Below are 26,144 nucleotides of genomic sequence, written 5' to 3' on the forward strand. Positions count from 1 at the left end.
GAATAGCTTTGTGTAATAGCCTTCCTATATTCCCTTTACATTCAGTCATACTATTTCATGATATATTGCTTTCAGCACAAAGTTCTTGTATATCAGTCATGGCTTAGTGGAAAGTCATGCAGACTAGTGTTTCCAAGGTCCTGGGTTCAAGACTGACAGAGGAATTTTATTTTGCTGCTGAGCAGACTACAGGCCTTGTCATTCAGAGTGACTAAGGCACTTTTAAGCAGTTGTAAACGGGTTAGCGCTGGTTTGCTCGGTGGTCACGCATGCGCAGTGCCGCTTAGCTTCGCGCACACACGCTTAGCTAAGCACACACAAGCGCACACCCGCTTACTACTGCTTAAAAGTGCTTACTCTCGTGCACACCCGCGCTAATTTCTTTGAAAGAAAAGAAAATGGGGAGACAGGAAAGTGGTGAAAAAGGGGGCACAAAGAGGGTAGGACAGTAGGAAAACAAGCTCGGGATTTGCAGGAAGGATGTAGGAAAGGCCCATAGCTGCCCATTTTTTTATCAGCAACAGCTGTGCATATGTGTGTAATTTGGTGTGAAATTTGAAACCTTCCACCCCTGAGAGAGGGGGGTGAGGACAACAAAATATGTTGTACAGCCAATTGTAATTACTAGTTCACATGTCCAGCAGACATGTCTGCAAAATGGGCAGCTATGTATGGGGCGTAATTTTTTTGCGGGAACAGAGTGCCCTTTTTTTTTCAGGTGAGAGTGGAATGTGAGGTACAGGAAGTAGGTATATTTGGGGAGGTAGGAAGGGGAGGTTAACAGACAAGACAAACAAGATGCATACAGGGGTGGAGTATGACACATGTGGGGGGGAAACACAATTGACGGGGACGGATGTTTGGATATCGCGAGCCCATGAGCCCACAGATGGCAACAGTGGAACTGAGATCCCCACCCATGGGCAGTTGCCACTGCACCTTCACTGCCCAGGACAGGGCTGTGTAGGACGGGCAGCAGGCACACCCGTGAGTTGCGCTACCCATGCCTCAAGCTGGCATAGGGGTTCAAGCACAGAATGCCTGATCTCGCTACGCACCACAGACCGGACATTTGGAGGGTGAGTGGACGGTCTCCTCCGGCCATGCTTGCAGAGGGGGGACGAGCCCCATCCCCTGCAGTGCTTCCACCCAAAGGTGGCACAGGGCCACTGGAGGAGGTTCCGGCCTGGGCACTAGTGCCAGGTGCACTCGCCAGCTGAGGTGGGAGAGGTGGGTCCACTGGAACCCGCCTTCCCTGTTGTCCTATGTTTAGAAATATTTTATGACATTTTGGGTTAGTAACAAACAATACCATTCAAAATTAGTTGTAACAGCATGCATCAGTATTCCCATTAACCAAACACCCATGAATTCCAAACATTGAACAGCAAGCATAACACATGCATATTTTGAACAACAGTACACAATCTAACAGCATGCAGGGTTGATTGATGGCAACAGGCCATCATGTTTGGATATGTGAACAGGGCACATGCATCAACGTACGTGCAAATACGTTTGAACCAACAGAACAAATATCCATAGGAATTAATTGTGAATACACATACCCAGTTTGTTGTGGAATGGCATTATTTGTGAATATAGGGTAGGGTGAAGAAATATTTCATTAACAACTTCAACTACCTACACATATGCTGTACATCTCTAGTAGCTGCAGATATATATACCCTACAGGTCTTAGTACAGTTTCCTATATGTAAACCTTAGGAATGTTGGTGATGGGACTGTTACTGCTACATTAATTTACTTTGCATTTTTATTCATACACGTTCATATCTGGCTGTGTTCAGGTACAGCATCCTGCTACATTTGATTTATATGGCTCTAGACAACTGTGGATGTTCATTATTTCATACAACCATACTATCTCCATATTGCAAGGGTACAGCAACAAATCCAAATTGTGGGACAGACACATTCCAGCTTCAGTACTTTATTACAAACATTTCACTGTTTGGTTGTGGCTGTCTCATTCATTTCATTATGTACTGACTGCAGTATACTTTATTCAAGAGTTATGACAGCTTTCTTGGTCGATTCATACCTCTTTCTCACACTCTTACTTGTTTTATTTTTACAATTCAGGATGGTACTTAATTCTAGATGTTATTAACATGTCCTACTTGGTTACAACAATCCTTTCCAACAGACTCACTTGTTTCATATGGCAGATTTTGAAAGGGGATGTATTTGACACATGTCTATTGTCTTTAGCTTGTTTACCACTAATTTTCAGGCTGCAGCAGGTTATCTGATATTACAATGCAGGTGGAAAATCTCTATTTCAGACTTGTTTAATTTTTATTTCTGGATTACAGGCTGCATCACTTATCTAATCATACAGTACTAGCAGAATCTTTCTTCTAGTGTTATTTGAACTTTATTAATATGTAACTACACTGAACTCTTTTACATGCTGTCTTACTTTTATTGTATAACAATTACAGAACAATAATTACTAACCTGCCTGGTGGCGCAACCGCTCCAGCCTATCACCATAGGCTCGCCTATTCGTGGAACGCACACCTGCAGCTGTAATATAAATGAAGTAATATTGGAACATACATCTCCATAATATCAGCTAGGATAATTTCTTACATACGTAATTACATGGATACTTACTCAGAAGTGGGGCGTTGGGCATTTGCCGGGCCTCCTGGATCCAACGGTTCAGTTGGTCCTGCTTTCGTCTCTTCAGGTCCGCATGGTGGTGATGGACCTGTTCACCAGTCCTTGTATGCCTGTGGCACTGGTGATATCATGTGCCAACCGGTTCCACGCCTCTGCCTTGTACGCTTCCCACAGAACCTGGCCCTGCATGAGTTGAGCCTCATGATCGTGGACTAGGAGCCAAACCATATATTTGGACTCCTCAACACCCCACCTCTGTGCTCGGAAGCGACAGCCCTCTCCTACACCTGCCATCCTGACTGCAAATAGGTTCCACAATCAGTTATGCTGTGTATTCCCACCTATGGGGCTTATATATGCCGTTATTCCCACACTTATCTGTGATTGGCCATTTTGGAATTGTATCAGCTTAAAAAAACCTGCTTTGTCATGCTTCTATTTCCATTCATTCCTATATATATGCTAATACTGCATTTTTCAGTACAGCTGTCATGGCTTAGTGGTTCAGTACTTTGACTATAATGCACAGTATCCTGGGTTCGAGCCTGGGCATTGCTTTTTTTTTTATTTTACTACTGTCTAGACAGGCTAGGAGGTGTGTCTGTGTAAAGGCGGCTTTGATACAGGTTGCTCAATGTTGCCCGCCGGTAAGCCGGTTGGCGCACTGCGCAGCTCCGCGCAAACGGGTTACGCTGGTTGACACGTTATTTGGCTATGAGCACGCATATTATGCTATGAGAAATGTTGCTCAACTCCGGGCACTCATATTACACCTGTTAAACCACCTGTTAAACCACTGCTCACCTGCGGGCAATCATACTCAGCTTGTTAGAGCGCTGCGCAGCTATGGGCACTTTTTTTTTTTTTTATTGTGTCAGATTTCTTCAAAAATACATGGCCCATTTCATTACATTTTACTTAAATTATAGTTATATATATATATATATATATATATATATATACATATATGTCAGGGGATTGTTTCGTGCTTATTTCACTAAAAATAGAAAATGATGTGGTTGGGGCTCAAACCATGACTACCTCCTCTTTGACTGACGTATCTACCACTACGCTATTGCTACTTGGCTTAATTTACATATTTAGATCTTATATGCTTTTCCAATGAGTGCTAACTGTGGCTGAGTGAAGGGCACACCCGTGCAAACGAGCGCAATTACGGGCAAACATTTTTGAAATTATAAAAAAAAAATTAAACTGTTGATTTTTATGTTTTACATTACAGTTGGGTTTATAGTCTGTGGGGGCATGTGTGCTGTTGTGCTTCTTGACATTTCCGCGGACTCGCTTGTGGGTGTTTCCTTTCGGGACTGTGATTCTTCTGGGGGTGTGTCCCTTTGCAGGACTCACCATGCGGACACGCCCCCTACTTTCCTACACGGACCGTGTTAGCCTAGGGTGTGATTCAGCATGCCCTCATGAATATGCATGGCATGCTGACATCACACCGTTTAACTGCAGCCTCCGTGTAAGACTTGCTAACTCTTACACAGAGGTTTCGTGAATCCTGCCAATAGTGTTTCTTGCACTACACAGAGCTGTTTAGCAAAGTACAGCCATTTTGGGGAAATTTCAATGTGCTGTGTACTGTTTATTCGCAAAGTGCAGTTACTTCGAAAAATGTTTCTTACTCTCAGCTTCTTCCGCCTAGTTTATTCACACAGTGCAGTTATTTGAAATGTTTCTTATAATGATAAGTGACTTTTACAGTACAGTGATTTCAAAAGTATTACAGTGCCCAGGAAACGTATTTTGCAAAGTTCAGTTATACAGAGACTTTTGCTATCGGGCATGGTTTCAAGTACTGGCATGCATTTCTGGCGTATGTATATGTGTGTGTGTTCGTGCATACTGGCAAAAGTCATCACCGAGCTGTATTACTATGGCAGATGGCTTTCAAAAACAACTACCATTTGTATTTAATCAGAATATTGCATTGATTTGGAGAATATTTGAGCAAGAGTACGATATATTCATACAAGCAACTTATTCTGATAAAGATGCACATACCAGGGCATTCATTTTGCTAAACCTAGCAGGGTCAGAAGCCATTGAAAGGGAGCATTCATTTGTATATGCATCAGCAGTGTATGAAGGTGAAGGGGAAAATCGTTGTATTATTGTACAGGCTGAATAGAGGGAAGACTTGAGTGTTTGAAGCACAGGTTCAGGGATATATGTAACCCCCAGACCAATATTACATTAGAGAGGCATTTGTTTTATACAGGAGAGCTAAAGCAAAAGCAAGGAGAAACTTTTTCAGCTTATATTACTAACCTGAGGAGCAAAGCTAAAACATGTAAGTTTGGTGATTTAAAAGATGAGTTAATAAAGGACAGGCTCGCTGTGGTATGAATAGTGCTGCTGTGAGAAAGATTTTGCTTTGTGGCAGCGATTTAATGCTGAGCAAAGCCGTTGAGATTTGTCAAATCCACGAAGTTACAAAAAGTCGCATGAATATGATTGCAAATTATAAGAACATGGTTTCAGCAGGCTCCAGAGCATTCAACATGTGGCTGACAGAAACAGGCCTAAGCAAGTGGCAGCTGTAGCCTCTGTGGGTGTGGCAAGGAAATTCCACAATCTTCCAGCAAGTTCTAAGACTAGTGCAATTAAAAAGCATGCTCAATGCAGTACAAGGGTGAATCAGCAAAACCTAAGTCAAGCTTTATTGTTAACTGTTGCAATTATGGTGCCACCCATGAGTCTAAAAGAAAAAAGTGGTTAGCATTTGGTCAGCAATGCCATAAATGTAAGAAATGGACCATTTTCAAAAATTTCATAAATCAAGTAAGCCTCATAGAAAAAGCAAATTAATCAAGAAGAACTGCAACAGTCTGCCTTCTATGTAGATGGTGTTCAGTAGTTGGTGAAAGAATTGATGCAGTAGTTTATTGGCAAAGAATGACGTATTTTGCCGTATCAATAAACCCAATGAGCTCAAAGTAGACACTGGTTCAAAGTGTAATGTTATGCTAGCAGACACATTTGCTAAGGTGAGAGCAAGTGAACAACTAAATGTGGCCAGTTTTGTGAAACTTGTTGCTTATGGAGGTGAGGAAATTCAGACCGAAGGCTCAGTAGTGCTTTCATGTTATGTGGCCAGGAGCTGTTATAGCTTATTATTCTATGTAGTTTGAAGACCTGTGCAGCAATTTATTGGGTGTCAAAGACAGTTTGAGAATGCATCTGCTTTCTTTTACCAGAGAAGTTTAGCATATAAGCACATGTCCCAGTTTCAGCTTCACTAACACAATTTTTTTGGAGTATGCTGTTGTTTTTGATGACACGTTGGGCAAACTTCCAGTTGTGTATTGGAGAGGTTAAGCTTTAAATTTACATGCACAGAGGAAATTGCTTGGCACATGCATAGTACAGAGTTGACATTTGCATTATCAATGTTTTGTGGCCAACGTTTTGATTGTCAGTGCATAGGTCCTGAATAAATTAAGTAGGCCTATATAGATATATTTATATAGACAGACAGACACCTATACATATATATATATATATATATATATATATATATATATATATACACACACACACACACACACACACACACACACACACACACACACACACACATATATATATATATATATATATATATATAGAGAGAGAGCTATATAGATATAGATATAAAGATAGATAGATATGGGAAATATTCACTATGTCTAAGGGATGTAATTTCAAATCCAAGAAGATTATCAACAAAAGTCTAAATTCAAAAAGTCAAACTCGTGTGCTACTGGCTTCTTTAGAAGTGCACAAAAAGCCGGAAGCTTGTTATATGAGATCATGTTATAGCAGGGACTGGGGTTTTGCCCTTTCCCCATTTGTAGTGCAGTTTTAGAGCTGGCATACTTAAGCAGTATGGGGTGTAGAAGGTGTAGGGGAGCTTGACCCGTGTCACTTGTCTAGTCAGGATGAAGTGAACAAACATAGTGGGTTCTGTTCAAACAGCTTTATTATACACAAGCATAAATATGTATATATATATATATATATATATATATATATATATATATATATATATACAAACTAGTTGTCTCATGCATAGATGTTCACTCTCTGGTTGTGCCCACAGCATGGCACTGAAGCTAGCATGTGCTTGCTATTTATACTGCATGTTCTGGTCTTAGAAATGCTTCTTAAAGGTACAACACATGTTATTCTACATCCTCCCTCTTTGAGAAATGAGACATGCAATATTGACAACATTGACTAACATGCAATTGATACAAAATAATTTTCATCATGGATTATACAGGACTAGATGCATATGTACAACTACGATGTATACTAAAAAATCCAGGAGCTCAGAAGAATGGTCACACCAAGAAGAGCAAGTCCAAACAGTAGAATATGTCAAAGGTGAGACCAAAATGAAGCCAAATGTATAGATCAACAGGCACTTTATTGTAGTAAGCACTTTTACAGTATCGTAACACTGCTTCGTCAGACTATAAACACTCAATAAAAACAACATTTATATAGATACAATTAAAAGGCATGGTCCAATAAAAACTTCACAATCATTAAAACATCAGCATTATATCACAGTCAAATGGATAGTTTTTAAAGTAATAGTCAACATAAACTATTCATAAAAAATCATTTAAAAACAAGCAACCAGTAAAATACAAATGAAAAAAAATGACAGTATAGGGAGATAAAAACTTACACCATTATACACATAGATAATTTACTTCAAACTCCAAGCATCTAGAATTGGTTTCAGGGGAACTTTATCATTAAGTCCCTTGCCACAGTCTGCCCTTAGCCTAATAATCCATTTACTTTCTGCAGTCTCAGTCCTATTCACCAGATCACCCCTTCGCTCATTGGGACTAATAAGCTGTATCACTGTAAATTTGGCTTACATACACACATAAATATATATATATATATATATATATATATATATATATATATATATATATATATATATATATAAAAAACCAAACAGCAGAGACCTCCAAGACAGAAACGCACTTGACCACCACAACACAGCACAAACCGCAGGACATATATCTCACCTCTACAGTGTGACCCTCAACCTTAGCCCCTAAGGCTATACACCTTGCCCAATACACTAATCATAGGTAACTCAAAAGTGAGGCACACAGATGTCCCACTCACTAGGTTGAATAAGGAGAAGATAACAGTCAGCTGTTTATCAGGTGCCAGAATCCGACAAATAACACACGCACTCAGGTCACTCCACAACAAGTGCAAGTATGGCTCTGTCATTGTCTGTGTGGGTGTGAATGACCTGAGATGCACCTCCCTGGACTACATGAAAAGAGACATGGTGGATCTCTCAGATTATGTGGCCCAGGCAGGTATGACCCTAGCCCTGAGCAGTATCCTACCGTCACCCAGAATGATATTCCAGTACAAACAAAAAAAAGATTGACTTCAACAATTGGCTAAGGTTTTGTCTGCTTGGGATGACATGATTGACAGACCTCGATACTTTGCAAGAAATGGCCTACATCTGTCACCCCTGGGTTTCTGGGTACTGGCTAAGGCTCTTGCCACTCCTATAGTGCCTTTTTTAGGAGGTGGTCCAAAGACCAAATAATCACCATAACAGATATAAATAAAGGCAATCTGAGGGTTATGCTACTGCTAGATATCTAAATCTCAAGATGCACTCACTCAAAGCACTCCTCAAAATGGAGAACATCGACATTTGTGCTTTAATGGAGACCTGGTTTAAGGTGTCAGAAAGTACCCCCTGCGCTGCCAGGCTATAACTCATTCTACACCTTTTGGCCCCAAAACATGGACCGAAGCTCCAAAGGCAGTGATGTCTCCATATTCATAAAGGATATACACACCTCCAGACTAGTATCCCAGCATAACGCATCTGAGATACTTCAGGTGCAACTAACATTGGGTAAGACAGTGATCCAGGTCATAGCCTGCTATAGGTCCCAACTATGTCCATAGACTCTCATTCCACACTCCTACACACCCTGGAATCTATCAAGGTCCAACCCAACACTCTCATACTAGAAGACTTCAACTACTCTCCTTCAACTGGGAAAACTACTCAAGCACCAATACACTGACCCAACGCTTCCTGGAATTCATCAGTTCCAATGCCCTGGGCCAGCTCATTTTGACCCCCACTAGAGGAAGCAAAATCCTTGACCTGGTTATTACTAACATGGATGACAATTGCTCTACACCAATAGTCAATCCCTCCCAGGTCAGAATCGACCATAAACTAATCACCATGGAAATCCACATCTCACTTACACCCCTTGCAAAGGTTACCACCTTGAAAAACTTCTCCAAAGCTGACTTTGGGATCCTAAAAACAGAGGTGGCTAACTTCACAGCACCCATGCCAATGGGAAATAGCTGCATTACTGCCGACTCACACACCAGTACACTGTATGAACATGTACATAAATGCATGGAACTAGCCATACCCAGCAGAACCAAGATGCTCTCCTCCAAGAAAAGGAAGCCAATCTGGTGGTCCCCTGCCATTAATAAACTCTACAACAGAAGGAAGAAACTGTTGCAGAAAAAGGTGAAGTCCCAAGACTTGGGAAAAATTGAGATCCCTCATCAAATCCTCCAAAGCCAGCTATGAAGGAAGAATTGTGGCAGACTCTAAAAACAATCAGAAAGCCTTCTATAGTTATATCAAGAACCTCCATGGCAATACCTAGATTTGCTCTGAGTTACTGCACAATGGTACCTCCTATACAGAGCCAACAGATATTGCCAACATACTGGCTGACAGATTCGGTGCCAACTTTACCCCCCCAAAGGACGAATCACAATACCAGAAGAATGCCAGGCACCCAGCATTACTGCAGCACAGGTTAAAGCTGCATTGTCCACGGCCAAGAATACAGCTTCCATGGGACCTGATAATATCCCTGGCTGTGTTCTACATGAACTACAATGTGAACTGGCACCACATCTCTGTGCCCTTTTCAGTCACAGCCTCACCTCAGGCTTTGTCCCTACAGAATGGTGCACTGCTACAGTCATCCCTCTCCATAAAGGGTGCAACTACAGACCCTGGGAATTATCGCTGCATTAGCCTGATGAGTCTAGTATGTAAAGCTATGGAGTGCATCATCATGGACCTGATTAACAAAGACATAGGAAACCTCCAAACTCTAGACCCCATGCAATTTGGCTTTGTGAAAGAGAGATCATGCCTGCTCAAGCTGGTTGACTTCTTTGAGTCAATCACCAGGGCTGTAGATGAAGGTAAGGCAGTGCATACAACCTACCTCGATCTGGCCAAGGCCTTTGATACCATTCCTCACTCAGGAATTATTGATAAACTCACCAAACTAGGCATCAACCCCTGTATCACCAGGTGAGTTGCAAATTGGCTCACAGATAGAACACACAGTGTGAAAGTAGTGGACTCCAAGACAGACTGCCGACCAATCACAACTGGAGTCCCACAGGGATCAGCCCTGGGTCCTCTCCTGTCTGGCATCCACTTCTCAGAAGTCAAGGCCAACACAAAGGGACTCTGGCTGACCAAGTTCACAGACAACTGCAAGCTGGAAGCCATTATTAACTCCCCAAGTGATGCAGACATCCTACAGAAAGGCCTCACTGAGACCAATGACTGGTGTCGAAACCATGGCCTTAAGATTAATGCCAGAAAATGTGTCGTCATCCCCTTTGGTAAAAACTCAGTTCCCACTAATTACCACATCAGTGGGAACCCACTGAACACTGAAGGCATTATAAGAGATCTTGGGATGCAGGTTGACAGCACCCTCTCCTTTGACCACCACATTGCCACTGTGGTCAGAAAGTCCTTCTATGTGGCACATCTCAATACCAAGGGTTTTGCATCCAGGAAGAAAGAGGTCATTGTCTCTCTCTCTCTCTACTCTTCCCTCATTAGAACAATCATCGAGTATAATGCCCCATTTGGTATGTACCTCACTAGACACCTGCAACAGCTGGAAAGGCCACAGAAGTACCTCACGAAGAGGATCCTAGGCATTAAACACATGTCCTACACGGACAGACTGAAAAGCCTCCAGCTATTCTCTGTCTCATATTGCCTACTTAGAGGTGATCTCTGCTTGACTTATGAAGCCATGTCTGACCCAGCTCTGTTAGAAATGCTACACCTAAAGAAATCCCAATCCCTCCAGACCACACACTCCAGAGACTTCCACCTCATTACCACAACCAACAGAACATGCTGGAGGGACAGGTTCCTCACCCAGAGACTGGCCGTGTTCTGGAATAGACTTCCCGTACATGTCAAGCAGAGCACCTCACTGTCCCTCTTCAAGAGAAATCTTGGTGAGTGGATGGGTAATAGAAAGTCCACCCTGGGGATCACTCCAGTGAATCTACTTGATAGAGGGACTGGGAACTAACGCTGGGCGGAACGATGTCAGGGCACTTCTGTGGGGGTAGGCTTGTAAAGGCTCCAGGGCCATTAGCCTAGTACACACCTGTGAACCTATATATATATATGTATGGGTTCCCTTCAGAATATAGAAGGTTTAGAACTTCGAATTTCAGATGGTTGAGACCATATGATCAAAGTTTTAAAACTTTGAAATTCTGAACAGAGATCTGCATACAGTGCAGAATGGGAGATTTCCCTTTTCCTCACTATAGTGCGATCTTGGAGTTGGTATATTTAAGTAACGGGGGTGTGGGAGGTGCTGGGAGGCTTGCCCCCCTGCAAAAACGATGGGGAACCTGGTTTTGTTTTGTTTTTCTATTTATTTTAGAATATCAAAGTTTTGAAAATTCAATCATATGGTCTCAACCATGTAAAATTCGAAGTTTTAAACCTTTGATATTCTGAAGTGAATCCATATATATATATATATATATATATATATATATATATAGATATATATATGGGTCTACTTCTAAACACCGACACGACGATTCCCCGACACAAAACTCACCGACGCCAAATAACCGACAACACACAAACCTGACAGCAAAACACGAACACCAGAACACCGACACGGGCGTAAACAACACCGACACTACATAGCATACACACTAGCCCTGACCCAAACCCTAACCCTAAGGTTCGACACTATCGCACACTTCACCTACCTGCACCCTAACCCTAACTCACTTAACCCACCCCTAGCCCAAGCTCCGACACTAACGCACATCACCTACCTGCACCCTAACCCTAACTCACTTAACCCACCCCTAGCCCAAGCTCCGACACTACGCACACATCACCTACCTGCACCTAACCCTAACTCACTTAACCCACCCCTAGCCCAAGCTCCGACACTAACGCACACATCACCTACCTGCACCCTAACCCCAACTCACTTAACCCGTCCCTAAACTACAGTCCCTCACTAGCACACACTTACCTTACCCGAACCCTACCTCCAACACGAACACACACTCACCTTTCCCACAGCCTAACCCGACATCCCACAATCTCGCACACTTACCTGACCGCTCCTAACTCCGTCACTATCGTACACTTACCGGGTCGCGATCACACATTCCCTTGTCGGTCTTTCCGCTGTCGGCAAATCACCCTGTCGGTACACTTACCTGTCGGTCGTCTGGCGTCGGTGAGTTTTGTGTCAGGGAATTGTCATTTCGGTCTTTAGTAGTAGACCCATATATATATATATATATATATATATATATATATATATATATATATATATGGTTCATATATATATATATATATATACATACGCATATACATACAAAGACATATACATACACACACACACACACACACATCTATATATATATATATATATATATATATATATATATATATATATATATATATATATATATATACACACACATATATATATATATATATATATATATATATACACATACATGCATACATATATATGAAGTGTTTAATGGGAAACGTCAGTAATATGTCACACCTGCAATGAAAAATAAATTTGCCAAATAAACACATTTTTTTTTAAATAAAACAAATAACATAACTACCTTACCCCTACCCCTATTCATTCTGCATTTCTATTTTCACTCTCTTAGGAGAAAAGAAAGAAAAGAAATAGATACTCTGCTCAACCAAATTGTCAGTGACGTCCTAAAAGGGTCGGACCGCCTTTATCACTGGTTCATTAAGCTTTGTAAAGATCATAAAGTAAGACTACTGCTAGTACAGTACAACCTGTGATTATAGAGACAAAAATATAAAAATGACAGAAAATAGACACTAGAAATGACAGAAACTATTATTTTTGTATAGAAACTATTAATTTGTAAACACCATATTCCTGTTTCACCGCATGGAGAATGGCAGTTATTAAATGTCTCTCCAAAGTTCAAAAACTCAAAATCAGTTGCATAATGCAGTTATTTACATCATTCCAGTACTTAATGTAATGTATACTAACTCACCTTAGTCAAAAATAAAATACAAAAGTCTGTCCAGAAACCAGCACAGCTTTTAGATTGTCATAATTGATACTCTCATCAACATTGGTAAAGGCAAACTAATTGGTGCCATATTCACCAATTTAGCAAAAGTGTTTGCTATAGTTTATTAATTTACTTTGTTATGGATCTTAGTACAAAGAACAAGTTCAAATACTATTTTTCCAATGTTCTCCTTTGTAAAACTGGCAAATTAATCTCAGCAATCACCTTCCAACACAATAGCAAAAGAAATTCCAAAAAGCTCTGTAACAGCTTCCTTTTATTATTTTTTTCTAAAGAGTCTCTCTAATAAATTGTCCAAACTCCCAGTTACTCTTTAAAAGAAGTTTAAAAGGTTGACATTCCATGTTGTAAGATCTCTGATTTCAGTTGTTTGTGGTCTTGGCTTAATCATATTTAACATTTTTCTGTGTTTTTTGGTCTTCTTATCCAAACATTTCTACCCTCCACGAGCAATAAAAGTTTGTATTCTTTCTGTAAAACAATATATTCAGCTTGCCTCCTTAACATTCAGGTGAAGAGCTTGTTCACTCTAATAGCTTTCTCTCATAACAACTAAAAATAACTCAACCTACAGTTTGTTTTATGGCACAGAAGTATGAAGCTGTGACTGTGACCCAGATGACCTGGATAGGAGAAGTGATTCTGGTGCTGAAGGAGCTGATGGTGGGAGGGAGAGGAATGATAATATGTAAGTCTGCTCAACCCTCTGAAAGAGGGTAACTGTGGAATGATGCAGGGGTCCGCCTGTGCCTCATGATTCTTGGTGGATTGGGAGTCACTGAGATGGCTGCATTCAGCTCATGTAGTTGGGCAGGGTGTTAAAAGAGATGTATCATTCCAGAGGTAGAGCATAATCCTGTATGGCATGCTTACTGCACATCCTAAGCATAAAGTCATATTCCACATATTGTGGGAGCTGAGGTTTAATTTCCCAAAGTAAATTCACAAAACAGAACCAGCCATCCACAATATGATAGACTCTGTCTTTCCACTCCCCTATCTATTCATGGGATAGTCATGACCCCCCTTGCCAAGAGGCTACTCCATTTAAAGATACATGGGCTGCTTGAAAAGCAATATATCTGGGTTATGCAGCACGAGGAAGCCTGAAGGAAGTTCTGGAGTAATAGATTGTGCAAGGGGTATGATATCAGTGGACAAGGATATCAGGTAATTCTCCCTGCAGAAAAAAAAAGTTCAACATGGTCACTAAACATGAAACTCCTTCTAAGTCCCAGGAAATTAAAGAAAATGATATTTGGAACCAAATAAAAAGTTAGCTTAGTTCTCAAAGACTTGGTTCCTGAAAACTGGCACACTGCTGGCTACAACCAAGTACTACTCAAAACCACTACAGTATTTAGATGTCTCAGATTTATCTGTACCAAAATGTATCCTTCTATTATTCAACTAATCCACTAATCAAATGCAATCCAAAATTCATAAATTTCTGATCTGGGTTAAGAAAATCACCTATTTTTTTTTGCAAGAAAAAATATTCCTTACAAAAGGGGATCCTATTTTTTCAGCTAGAGTATGGGCTGTCACTAGCTGCCTTCCAGAAAAATATTCCTTCTTTCCAAATTACTACCCACCAGATTTGCTGGTTCATCCCTTTAGATCCATGTATGGGGCATAATTACTCAGTCCTGACCAAAACAAACTGACTTCCATTTCCTAGGATCCTTTCTATTAAACTTTTGAAAGGAAGCTCTTTTTCATTTTAACAAGAAGACTGTCTCTTAGAGCTACTGTATCTATAACCTCATGTCCTTCCCTAACAGTGCTGTGCTGTTGCACTACAGAGATTTCACAATAAGCTCCACTGCAGTATCCATAGCTTCTCAGGATTGGGAACCACGGTCTGGAAATCCCTCTCCCCCTTTGCTAAAATAATGGACTCATCTCAGTTTTAACCAAAATTTAACAAACTCCTTGTCATACTGCCCAGTACAGATACTTTAACCATAATGGCATGACCTAATTCCTCAGTATCTTCCTTATACGGAATCAGACAGTACTACCACCTTCCTAAATCTTGTGCTCCCTCCATAAATCAGTATAATTGTTTTAGGAACTCTTTGAATGCAACTTATATTGGCTGTGATTACAGAGAATGTATTTATCTTCAGGTATAACAATCATGCACATTTTATAAAGAATGGTATTCCTTATGTTTGACAGTTTTTATTAAGCTGTATAGTTTGTATTTCATTTGTAGTTTGACTGTTACTCCTGGTATGTGACTGAACTTGATCCTTTGTGTTTATAATATTATCCCAATAATCAAATTCAGATAATAAGTAAGCAAATAACACAGCTGCTTATACACTGCTTTCAAATTACCCTTAAAAGAAAACTATTATTAGCATTTTATATTAGGTTTCAGATAAACAGGCGTAATGGTTTATGTACCAAGGTCCAGTTATAGTTCTTTTGGAAAAGTATGGGCATTAAGCTTTGACTTTCATGTAGACCATCTCTGGAGTCATTACTTGCTGGATCAGTATCAAGACTAGAGTCACCATCATAATTATTTATTTCACCACTGCTAACATCATACCAAAGTTTCAGCAAAGAAATAGTCACTGAAGCTTTTATCTGGCTTGTGTGATAAGGCCCCTGACTGAATAAAGTTTCATGCTTGTGTTGTCATTTCTTGTCAACATAGTCAGTCCTCTGTAAGAAGAGTGTCCCTTGTCCCTTTTTTGTGTATGAAAAGGTTTTCTTGTGTAGTCCTTCTACCTCTAGTCTCTCCCCTCCTTAACACATCCTCATTTCAGTCTGTGCTTAATTATACAAGATTCCTTGTTTCTGAACTTGGTGTCTTTTATATAGCCCCCACAGTAGAATGGATACTGTGTAGCCTGTCTGAACACTAATTGTTTTTTTCTAGCAAAGTCCTCCACATTTGGCAATTGTAGTAGCTTTACTTTCATTTTCATGAAGCGTTCTCTAGTCCTTTGTGATTGAATTAAGAGTCACCGTTCTGTGTTTTTTCCTTGGTGGTCACAAAACTCAATAAACTAATGGCTCTTAAAAGTGGACCATTAGCAGTCTTTACTGATGAAGGTATTCAAAAAGTAACACAAGAGATGCAACTAATGCATTTGAGAGGGTAAAAAGTCATCAATGGCAACAAATTATACTGTTTGTTGTACACACTGTCTCAAAGAAATAAATGTGCATTGTCATATTTTTGCTTTATACTGACTTGACAAACTGTCTTTTTGCTGCAGGTTTGTTCAAATTCTTTGTTATCCCTCGTTTTCTGTTGCATTCACACTTCCCATTGCTGTTTTATGTTTTTCATTTCTTTCATCCTCTGTCTCCATAAGGTTTATAAGTAACTTTACCAGTCCAATGTTCTTTGCTATGTAATAACACAACAGAAGGAATTCATTTCACTGTGTTATATGAAAATCTGTTACTATTTTGACTTGTTAGGAACTGCTGCATTATAATTAAATATATAAACTCTGCTTTAGCTTTCTGCATGTAAGTCACAATAAGCCTTAAAAAAACAGTATGACAGTATATAAAGTTTCATTGGGCGGCCACGGTGGCGGTTAGTGTTGCCACCTCACAGCAAGAGGCTCTCCGGTTCAATTCTTGGCTGGGGTGCCTTCTGTGTGGAGTCTGCATGTCCTCCCTGTGGTCGCGTGGGTTTCCTTGGGGTGCTCCAGTTTCCTTCCACATACCAAAGACATGCTGTAGGGGGATTGGATACTCTAAATTGGCCCTTGGTGTGAGTGTGTGCATGTGTGTGCCTTCTGTGGAAGGTTGGGCACTGGACTCGCAACTCAACACATTAAAACTCCACTGCCAGTCATGACTGGACAGGTGATCTGCTGTGGTGACCCCTAACTGGGAAAAGCCAGAAGAAGACGATTGTGTGATCACATTTGTGATTGCTCAGTGACAGCATGGGAATGACCAAATGGGTGCATTGTCTGGGCTGCCAGTCTTCACGTCTACAGCCCTCTTTTTCACTTATATTATACTTCTGGGTCTTGTCAGCTCTTTGAATCTTTGAAGTTTGCTTACTCTGTATTGCTATAATCACTTCTATTTCTGATTCTGTATTTGTGGCAGAATGATACTGTTTCTTGCATTATGAACGCATTGTTCTAAGAGTACCATACACTAGGTCGAATAATCACACATGGAATCCTCTGCATGTTTGTAATATCTCTACTCTTGATAGTGATACGTTTATTGTCGTATACAGTATATTTTGTACTGCATAGTTCTGCAATGCATTTCCATTAACCTCACTTGATGTGTGGTTCTGCAATGCATTTCCGTTAACCACACTTGTTTATCACCATCTTTTGTTGTAAGATATTTTATGTTGCTACCATCACATTTATGATCATATTTATTAGTGAATGGTCGTGTGTTTTCTTGTTATATTAGAAAATGAATTAAAGAATGAATGCAAAAAATTACATAGATTTATCTTCTATTGATTTCTAAATTTTCTGGCATTAAGAATCAATTAAATATGACATTGAAAACAACTTAGAAATGTAAAGCTCAGGTATAGTTTGCAGATTCCCCATACTGCTTAGTCTAGAGAACACAAATTTATATGCCAATTTTAGATAGTCAACCTAGCATTCATGCAGATTTGTAAATGAAGGATTGCCTCTCCACTGCTATACCACACTTTGATAGCTGACCAGATATTATCAAGCCCCTGTACGTCTACAGTAAGCCTGCTTGAGGTACCTGGGACTCCCTTTAGATTTACAAGGGCACATACAACTGACTGACAAAGTAAACATTCCCTCCCATTTCCTTTCTTATGCTCAGAATTGATGTGACTGTGCAATATTTTAAGTTTTTTTTTAAATGGTTAAACATTTGGGAGTTTGAATTTCCAAATTGTTAAATCTCTGATTCCAGCTGTCTGTGGAACTGTTTTAATTGTATTAGCATTTATTAAGTGCTTTTTTATCTGTCTTGCACAGCTGAATATTTTTGCCCTGAATAACATTCTTGCTTGTTTGTGTAAAGCAATTAAATTCAGCTTGCCTCCTTAACTTTCAGGTGAAGAGTTTATTCACCATAATACTTGGCAGCTGTCTCGTGTCTATCCCAGTGGACTAAGAACAGATTCCTCAAATATAAACCCTCAGGAAATGTGGAATGTTGGGTGCCAAATAGGTAAGTGTTGAAAGAGAAAAGCAGGACACATCTTCAAACAAATGCTTATAATATACATTTAATGAAAAAGATGCACACTACAATTTCTCTCTAGGTTTATTTTTGTTGTTTAGATTAACCAACAGTTGTGCATTTAAGGTAATGTGAGATATATATATATATATATATATATATATATATATATATATATATGTGTGTGTGTGTGTGTGTGTGTGTGTGTGTGTGTGTGTGTTCGTGTTTGTGTGTGTGTGCGCGTGTGTGTGTGCATATCTATATCTATATCTATATATATATATATATATATATATATATATATATATATATATATATATATATATATATATATATATATATATATATATATATATATATATATATATATATATATATATATATATATATCCAACAGAAGAGGTGGTGCACGAAGTAAACTGTGCATGGAGAAAATCAGCAACAACTCAAATACTCCAGCACATGAAAAAGACCCCAAACAGGGATGCATGCAGAGCTTTAATGGCGGATCACATAATCCACAACAGACAGACCAGTTTTGCCACTCAGCATCATCAGTGTGTGTCACAAAAACTTTTTCCCCTTATATACATCCTGTATTAAATGCGACAGTACAGTCCTTATTAACCAAATTTCTGAAGCAAATACTCTTATAAAAAACCCCTAAACTAATAAAATCATGGTTGCTAATATAAAGCTACTAAATAATTTGTTATAAACATATACATATATATATATATATATATATATATATATATATATATATATATATATATATGTATATAAATAGATAGATAGCTATAGACCCATATTCATATGTATACCCACACTTATATATACATATGTATATATACATATTATTTTATATGCAGACACATACATACATATTAAGATATGCACGTGTCCATACAAAACTATTATGCTCTTATACCCACGTGCATAAATACATTTAAGGGCCCAAACCTCTTTGCAGCCATGCTTGCATTACTTGAAATGTAAAAATGTGTATAAAAGAAACAACATGCATCCATAAATGAATGCATGTATCATAAACTCTTATACATTAACATATATATGTATGTATGTACAGATGCAAAAAACCTCTATATTACTTAATTATTTCCTATCAACCTGTTAATGTGATGCTATACCAGTTTTTACCAATGGTCATTAAGACCTGGTTTGAGCAATGCTCCCAGACTGATAATCCACATCCGTTCCTTCCTGGTCAAAATGTCATGCCTTTCTGAAACCGTAAGGTGATCACCCTCCGCCTTATCTATCCCTAAAAATACAAAATGAGCTGTGTTATGAGCTAATTTATGTTTATATAATGCACTGTGAGAACGCTTACATTTAATATAACTAACATGTAATGATATACGTTGTTTGAATGAACATGATGTCTGTCCTATATAAAAAGAGCCACATTGGCATACTGCCATGTATACCATGTATATTATCCATTCACTTGTGCATGTTATTAAATGTCTTATATCATAAACCTTCTGGGTATTAATAGATGTGAAGGATTTGGTTCTTGATATCAGTTTTCAAAATTTATAATGACCACAGTAAATGGTACCCACTAAAGTTTTTACTGATGCACCCCTCTCATGGGTGCTTTCCTTCTTATATGACGAAAAGCGCTCCCCTAAAGTTTTTCCTCTATGGTAACTAAACCTACATTTGTCATCCAATAATAATGCTGCAAAAAAATTATCCACTTTTAATATGTGCCAATATTTGGCTACTATGGCTTGGACCCTAAATATATTGGTACCAGAAGTAGTTATCAACCTAAGTGTACCCTCTTCATCCATTGGCCTAACTTCTTTAGCTTTCAACAGATCTGAAAGTAATGTTGAAGATGAATGCTGATGTGCTTCTTTAATCAAAGATTCTTTATACACCCCAGAAACAAATCTGGACTTGGGTTTGTAGGCCTCAACCTGAAAATCTCTATCAGTGGTGCAGATGTGTCTCAAGTCTCAAAAACTGGGCCTTGGAACTATTGTTGACAATGTGTCTGGGGTGGCAACTATTAACATGTAACAATGAGTTCTTGGAAAAAGGTTTACGATAGAGATTGATAACTATAGTTCCATCTATAACCTTAGTTACATTAACATCCAAGAGCTCAACATTAAATAAATACATTTTCCCACTAAAATGTATTCCAAACTCATTGTTGTTCAAATAGGATACAAAGGTCTTCCAACCATCCAAGTTGCCATCCCAAACCACCCAAAACTCATCCAAGTATCTAAGCCACATTATCAACTGAGACAAAAACAAGTTGTTCTCATTATATATATATATATATATATATATATATATATATATATATATATACTTTTGCTCTAAATACCCCATAAAAGGTCCGCATAAATGGGTGCAAACGTAACTCCCATAGTGGTACCCTTAATCTGTAGGTACCGCTGTTGGTCAAACAAAAATGCATTATATTCTAACACCAATCCCAGCAGAGTCAATATGAATTCAACTTCCTTCTTATTGTATATATCTGAATATTGTAACCAACATTTTACTGCTTGAACACCACCCTGGTGTGGGATGCTGGTATGTAATGCCTGAACATCAAGCATTCCCAAATAGGCCGGACATGGGACTTGCAAGTCAATCATAAGTAACAAAAACTGATTTGTGTCCTTAATTCTGACTCTTAACAAACACCAAAAGCACTTTTAACATAAATTCTAAATAGAAAGAAATGGGATCTATTAAAGAGTCCCTACCTATACAATAGGGCGGCATGGAAGTTTTTTGTGGATTTTAAGTACTATATAAAAATGTTGAGGTTGTGGATCATCTAACTTCAATTGAAATGACAGAGATTTCTGAATAGTCTCTTCTTCTACAACTCGATCTAAATATTTATCTTTAGTCCTCTTAAAACCCAACATTGGATTTAATGGGAGCTTGCAATATGATCTGGGACCTTTCATGGGTCTATATTACATAATCAAAGTTTTATAACTTCGAATATCATATGGTTGATCCCATATGGTTGAAGTTATAAAACTTGAACATGTACAAAAAAAAAAAAAAAAAAAAGTAATCTGACGGGTTAAAGTGTGGGGGGGGGCTGCACTATATCTGCATGCATCCCTGTTTGGCGTCTTTTTCATGTACTGGAGTATTTGAGTTGTTGTTGGTTTTCTCCGTGCACAGTTTACTTCGTGCACCACCTCTTCTGTTGGATATATTGGTGTGAATGCTGAAGAGGCAGTTTGGGAACTGTATAAACATTGCAAATACATTTTTCATGAGCAGGTGAAAGTTATTGTGCTCAGGTGTATATGTTGTAGTGCTGCATTGCCTTAGGAACTGTATGATGCAAGGGATTTAAGCAAAGTATATTTTTTGGCGAGCAGGTGGATGTTATAGTGCATAGATTGATATGGCAACAGATCAAGAATTCAGGTAGTTTCTGAATAATTTAATGACAGACAAACATGACCTTTCCTCTTTTGACATGGGGGCAGTGGTTGTACAGAACTCAATAGGGACTGAGCAGTCCGATGTGCAGCAGCAGTTTAAGCTATTAATGGAAGCTACAAAAAAGGTACATTCTAATATTTGGCATTGCAAATTGTTAAAAGCATATTCAAATGCTAAAATTGCTCCATGGGGACTGCGAGTATGTGTAGAACCAGGGGTGGGAGCAGAAGCTACAGTATTTATTCAGAAATGGCGTTGAATACAACAAACAGCATCTAATATGTTTATTCTGCTGCTAATTGAATATTATGAATAACAGTTTCCAATGTTAGTAACCAAACTAAACAAATGCTATGAACCGATGCAGAAGTTTATTTCACAACCAGGTTATGTGGAAAAGCATGCTAATTTTCTAAAAGAGACTAAGTTGTATGATAAGGAGATACGTGACAGAAAAATTAAGAAGTACCAAAGGGACTTCAATGATTTCAAGAGCGAAAGTGCTTATACTTGAAAGAAAAACAATAATATGTTTCAAGGAGACAAATGGCTCCAATAGACCCAAAAGAAAGAGAGCCAGATCTATATTAAGGAAAACTAACAACATATTAAGTACTTCAGAGGCCTCATCAGGGTACTTCAATACTGACAACGAGACTGATACGAGAGAACCTAATGTTTTATTTTCACCGGTATCAAAGTGATCTAGAACCCCTTTAGAAGGGAATGCCGCAAACATAGGAGATCAAACAGTGGACCAAATGTTTTTTAACAGCTTACAGACTTAATTAGTGGTGTAGAGTCAGGGGTTGACTCTAGCAATGCAGATCAGCTAGTAGTCAATTTAACTGATCACAATTTTAATGATGTAGAAATGCAGCTGTTAAATAAAGGACTGGGATTTGGGCCATCATTTTATATCTCTCATTATGAAACAGTTAAAGATGTTAAAGAATTTTGTAGAGTGCTTAACCTCAAATATTTCTTTGCCCATAAAGAACAAGAAGTTATGGGGCTTGAGACAGGGGCTTTTAAATTTAGAAAATCTAATTTTCAGACACCCTATCAAGGGTCAGTTAAGTTGTTTGAACACAGGTACTGCATGATTTACATGTCAATCAAGGCTCTGTATTTAAAAACTTTTCTCATAATTTAACATCTAGTGAAAAGGTGGCCATGAATAAATTAAAACAGAATGAGAAGCTGGTAATATCTGGAGCCGGCAAAGGAGGGGCTATAGTGGTTTGGGATATTCAAGATTATAAATTCGAGGCTGATAGGCAGCTGAAAGATCCCATATCATACTGCAAGGGTCTATATTAGAACATCGAAGTTTCACAACTTCAAATGTTCTAATATCAGCCCTATTCAGCAAATGCTGAAAACATCGCACATACAGAACAGCAAATTTTTTCCTAGGGAAACAATTCGCTGTTCCGAAACACATACACACAGCACAAGCACACCAAACAATCAGCAATCCACATACATACACCTAAAACCTTACATCTAACCCTACACTAAACTGTACATACACCACTATCTATCCACTTACCTTAACCCAAACCCTAACCCTAAGGTCTGTCACTATCGCACACTCACCTCACCGGCACCCTAACCCTAACTCACCTACCCCACTCTAACTCTCACATCCACACAATCGCACACTTACCTGACTGTGCCCTAACCCTAACTCATCTAACCTATGCCCAATCACACACTTACCTGAACTCGACCCGTAACTTCCCACCACAGTACTCAAAATAGCGAAGCGACAGAAATGGACAACCAAATTCTTTCCCTAGGAAAAAATTTGGTTTTCTGTAGCTTTGCTATTTTCAGCGTTCACTGAATAGGGGTCGATATTAGAACATTCAAAGTTGTGAAACTTAAAATGTTCTAATACAGACCCTACTGCAAGCTCCCATTAGATCCAATGTTGGGTTTTAAAAGGACTATAGATGAATATTTAGATCGAGTTGAAGAAGGGACTATTCAGAAATCTCTGTCGTTCCAATTGAAGTTAGATAATCCACAACCTCAATATTTTTATATAGTACCTAAAATCCACAAATCTATTACCGAACCTCCATGCCGCCCTATTGTAGCAGGCAGGGCTCATTAATAGAGCCCATTTTTATTTATTTAGAAACCAAGTTAAAAGCACTTTTGGTGTTTGTTAGAGCCAGAATTAAGGACACAAATCAGTTTTTCTTACTTATGAGTGACTTGCAAGTCCCATGCCAGACCTATATGGGAACGCTTGATGTTCAGGCATTATATACCAGCATCCCACACCAGGATGGCATTCAAGCAGTAAAATATTGGTTACAATATTCAGATATATACGAGTTGGAAGTTGAATTCCTATTGACTGCTGGGATTGGTGTTAGAACATAATGCATTTTTGCATGACCAACAGTGGTACCTACAGATTAAGGGTACCGCTATCGGAGCTATGTTTGCACCCATTTATGCGGACCTTTTTATGGGGTATTTAGAGCTAAAGTATATATATAATGAGAACAACTTGTTTTTGTCTCAGTTGGTAATATGGCATAGATACTTGGATGATTTTTGGGTATTTTGGGATGGCAACTTGGATGGTTGAAAAACCTTTGTATCCTATTTAAACAACAATGAGTTTGGAATACATTTTAGTGGGATAATTGATTTATTTAATGTTGAGTTCTTGGTTGTTAATGTAACTAAGGTTATAGATGGAACCATAGTTACCAATCTCTATTGTAAACCTTTTTCCAAGAACTCATTGTTGCATGCTGATAGTTGCCACCCCAGACGCATTGTCAACAATATTTCCAAGGCCCAATTTTTGAGACTAAGATGCATATGCACCACTGATAGAGATTTTCAGGTTGAGGCCCAAAAACTCAAGTCCAGATTTGTATCTAAGGGTGTAAAGAATCTTTGATTAAAGAAGCGCATCAGCATTTCTTTTCAACATTACGTTCAGATCTGTTGGAATCTAAAGAAGTTAGGCCAATGGATGAAGAGGGTACACTTAGGTTGATAACTACTTTTGGTACCAATACATTTAGGGTCCAAGCCATAGTAGCCAAATATTGGCACATATTAAAGCTGGATAATATTTTTGTAGCATTATTGGATGACAAATGTAGGTTTAGTTACCGTAGAGGAAAAACTTTAGGGGAGCACTTTTCGTTATATAAGTAGTGAAGCACCCATGAGAGGGGTGCATCAGTAAAAACTTTAGTGGGTAGCACTTACTGTGGTCATTGTAAGTTTTGCAAACTGATATCAGGAACCAAATCCTTCACATCTATTAATACCCACAAGGTTTATGATATAAGACATTTAATAACATACACAAGTGAATGGATAATATACATGGCAGTATGCCAATGTGTCTCTTTTTATATAGGACAGACATCATGTTCATTCAAACAATGTGTATTATTACATGTTAGTGATATTAAATGTAAGCGTTCACACAGTGCATTATGTAAGCATAAATTAGCTCATAACACAGCTCATTTTGTATTTTTGGGGCTAGATAAGGTGGAGGGTGATCACCTTACGGTTTCAGAAAGGCATGACCAGGAAGGAACGGATTTTTTGTTGGGTCTTTCGGCTTTTCCCGGTTAGGGGTCGCCACAGCGGAACTCCGGTCCGCTAATGATTGGTAGTTGATTTTTACATGCCGAGTTACCAGCCCTGATGCACAACCTTCAATGAAGGTACGCCCATTCATGAATGTCTCCACGCAGAAGATGCTCTAGCTGAGAATCAAACAGGACAGCGTCTTACTGTGAGACGACAACGCTACCGCAGCACCACCACCGCGGCACCAGGAAGGAATGGATGTGGATTATCAATCTGGGAGAATTGATCAAACCAGGTCTTAATGACCATTGGTAAAAACTGGTATAGCATCACATTAACAGGTTGATAGGACATAAGTAATATAGAAGTTTTTGCATCTGTACAGACATACATACATATAGATGTTAATGTATAATTTTATGATTCGTGCATTCATTTATACATGCATGATATTTCTTTTTTTTTTACATTTCAACTAATGCAAGCAGGGCTGCAAAGAGGTTTGGGGTCTTAAATATATTTATGCACGTGGGTATAAGAGCATAATAGTTTTGTATGGACACATGTGTATCTTAATATGTATGTTTTTGCATCTGAAATAATATGTATATATACATATGTATATATAAGTGTGTGGGTATAAACGTGAATATGGGTATATATATATATATATATATATATATATATATATATATATATATATATATATATATAGCTATATAGATATGTATATGTTTATAAGAAATTATTTAGTAGCTTTATATTAGCAACCATGTTTTTATTAGTATAGGGTT

General features: G+C 38.7%; 1 protein-coding gene across 2 annotated transcripts in view; it reads left to right on the forward strand.

Annotated features, from left to right (window-relative positions):
* PLCD4 (phospholipase C delta 4) overlaps positions 1–26,144 on the forward strand; it is a 946,362-nt gene that overhangs the window by 735,749 nt on the left and 184,469 nt on the right. For both annotated transcript variants that reach the window (XM_044075239.1, XM_044075240.1), the window contains one exon: positions 18,172–18,288. In XM_044075239.1, coding sequence (XP_043931174.1) covers positions 18,172–18,288 — 117 coding nt within the window. The remainder of the gene's footprint in view (positions 1–18,171; positions 18,289–26,144) is intronic.

This window comes from Protopterus annectens, chromosome 6.part0, assembly GCF_019279795.1.
Source record: "Protopterus annectens isolate FY-2018-M chromosome 6.part0, PAN1.0, whole genome shotgun sequence".
Classification (NCBI taxonomy): domain Eukaryota; kingdom Metazoa; phylum Chordata; order Ceratodontiformes; family Protopteridae; genus Protopterus; species Protopterus annectens.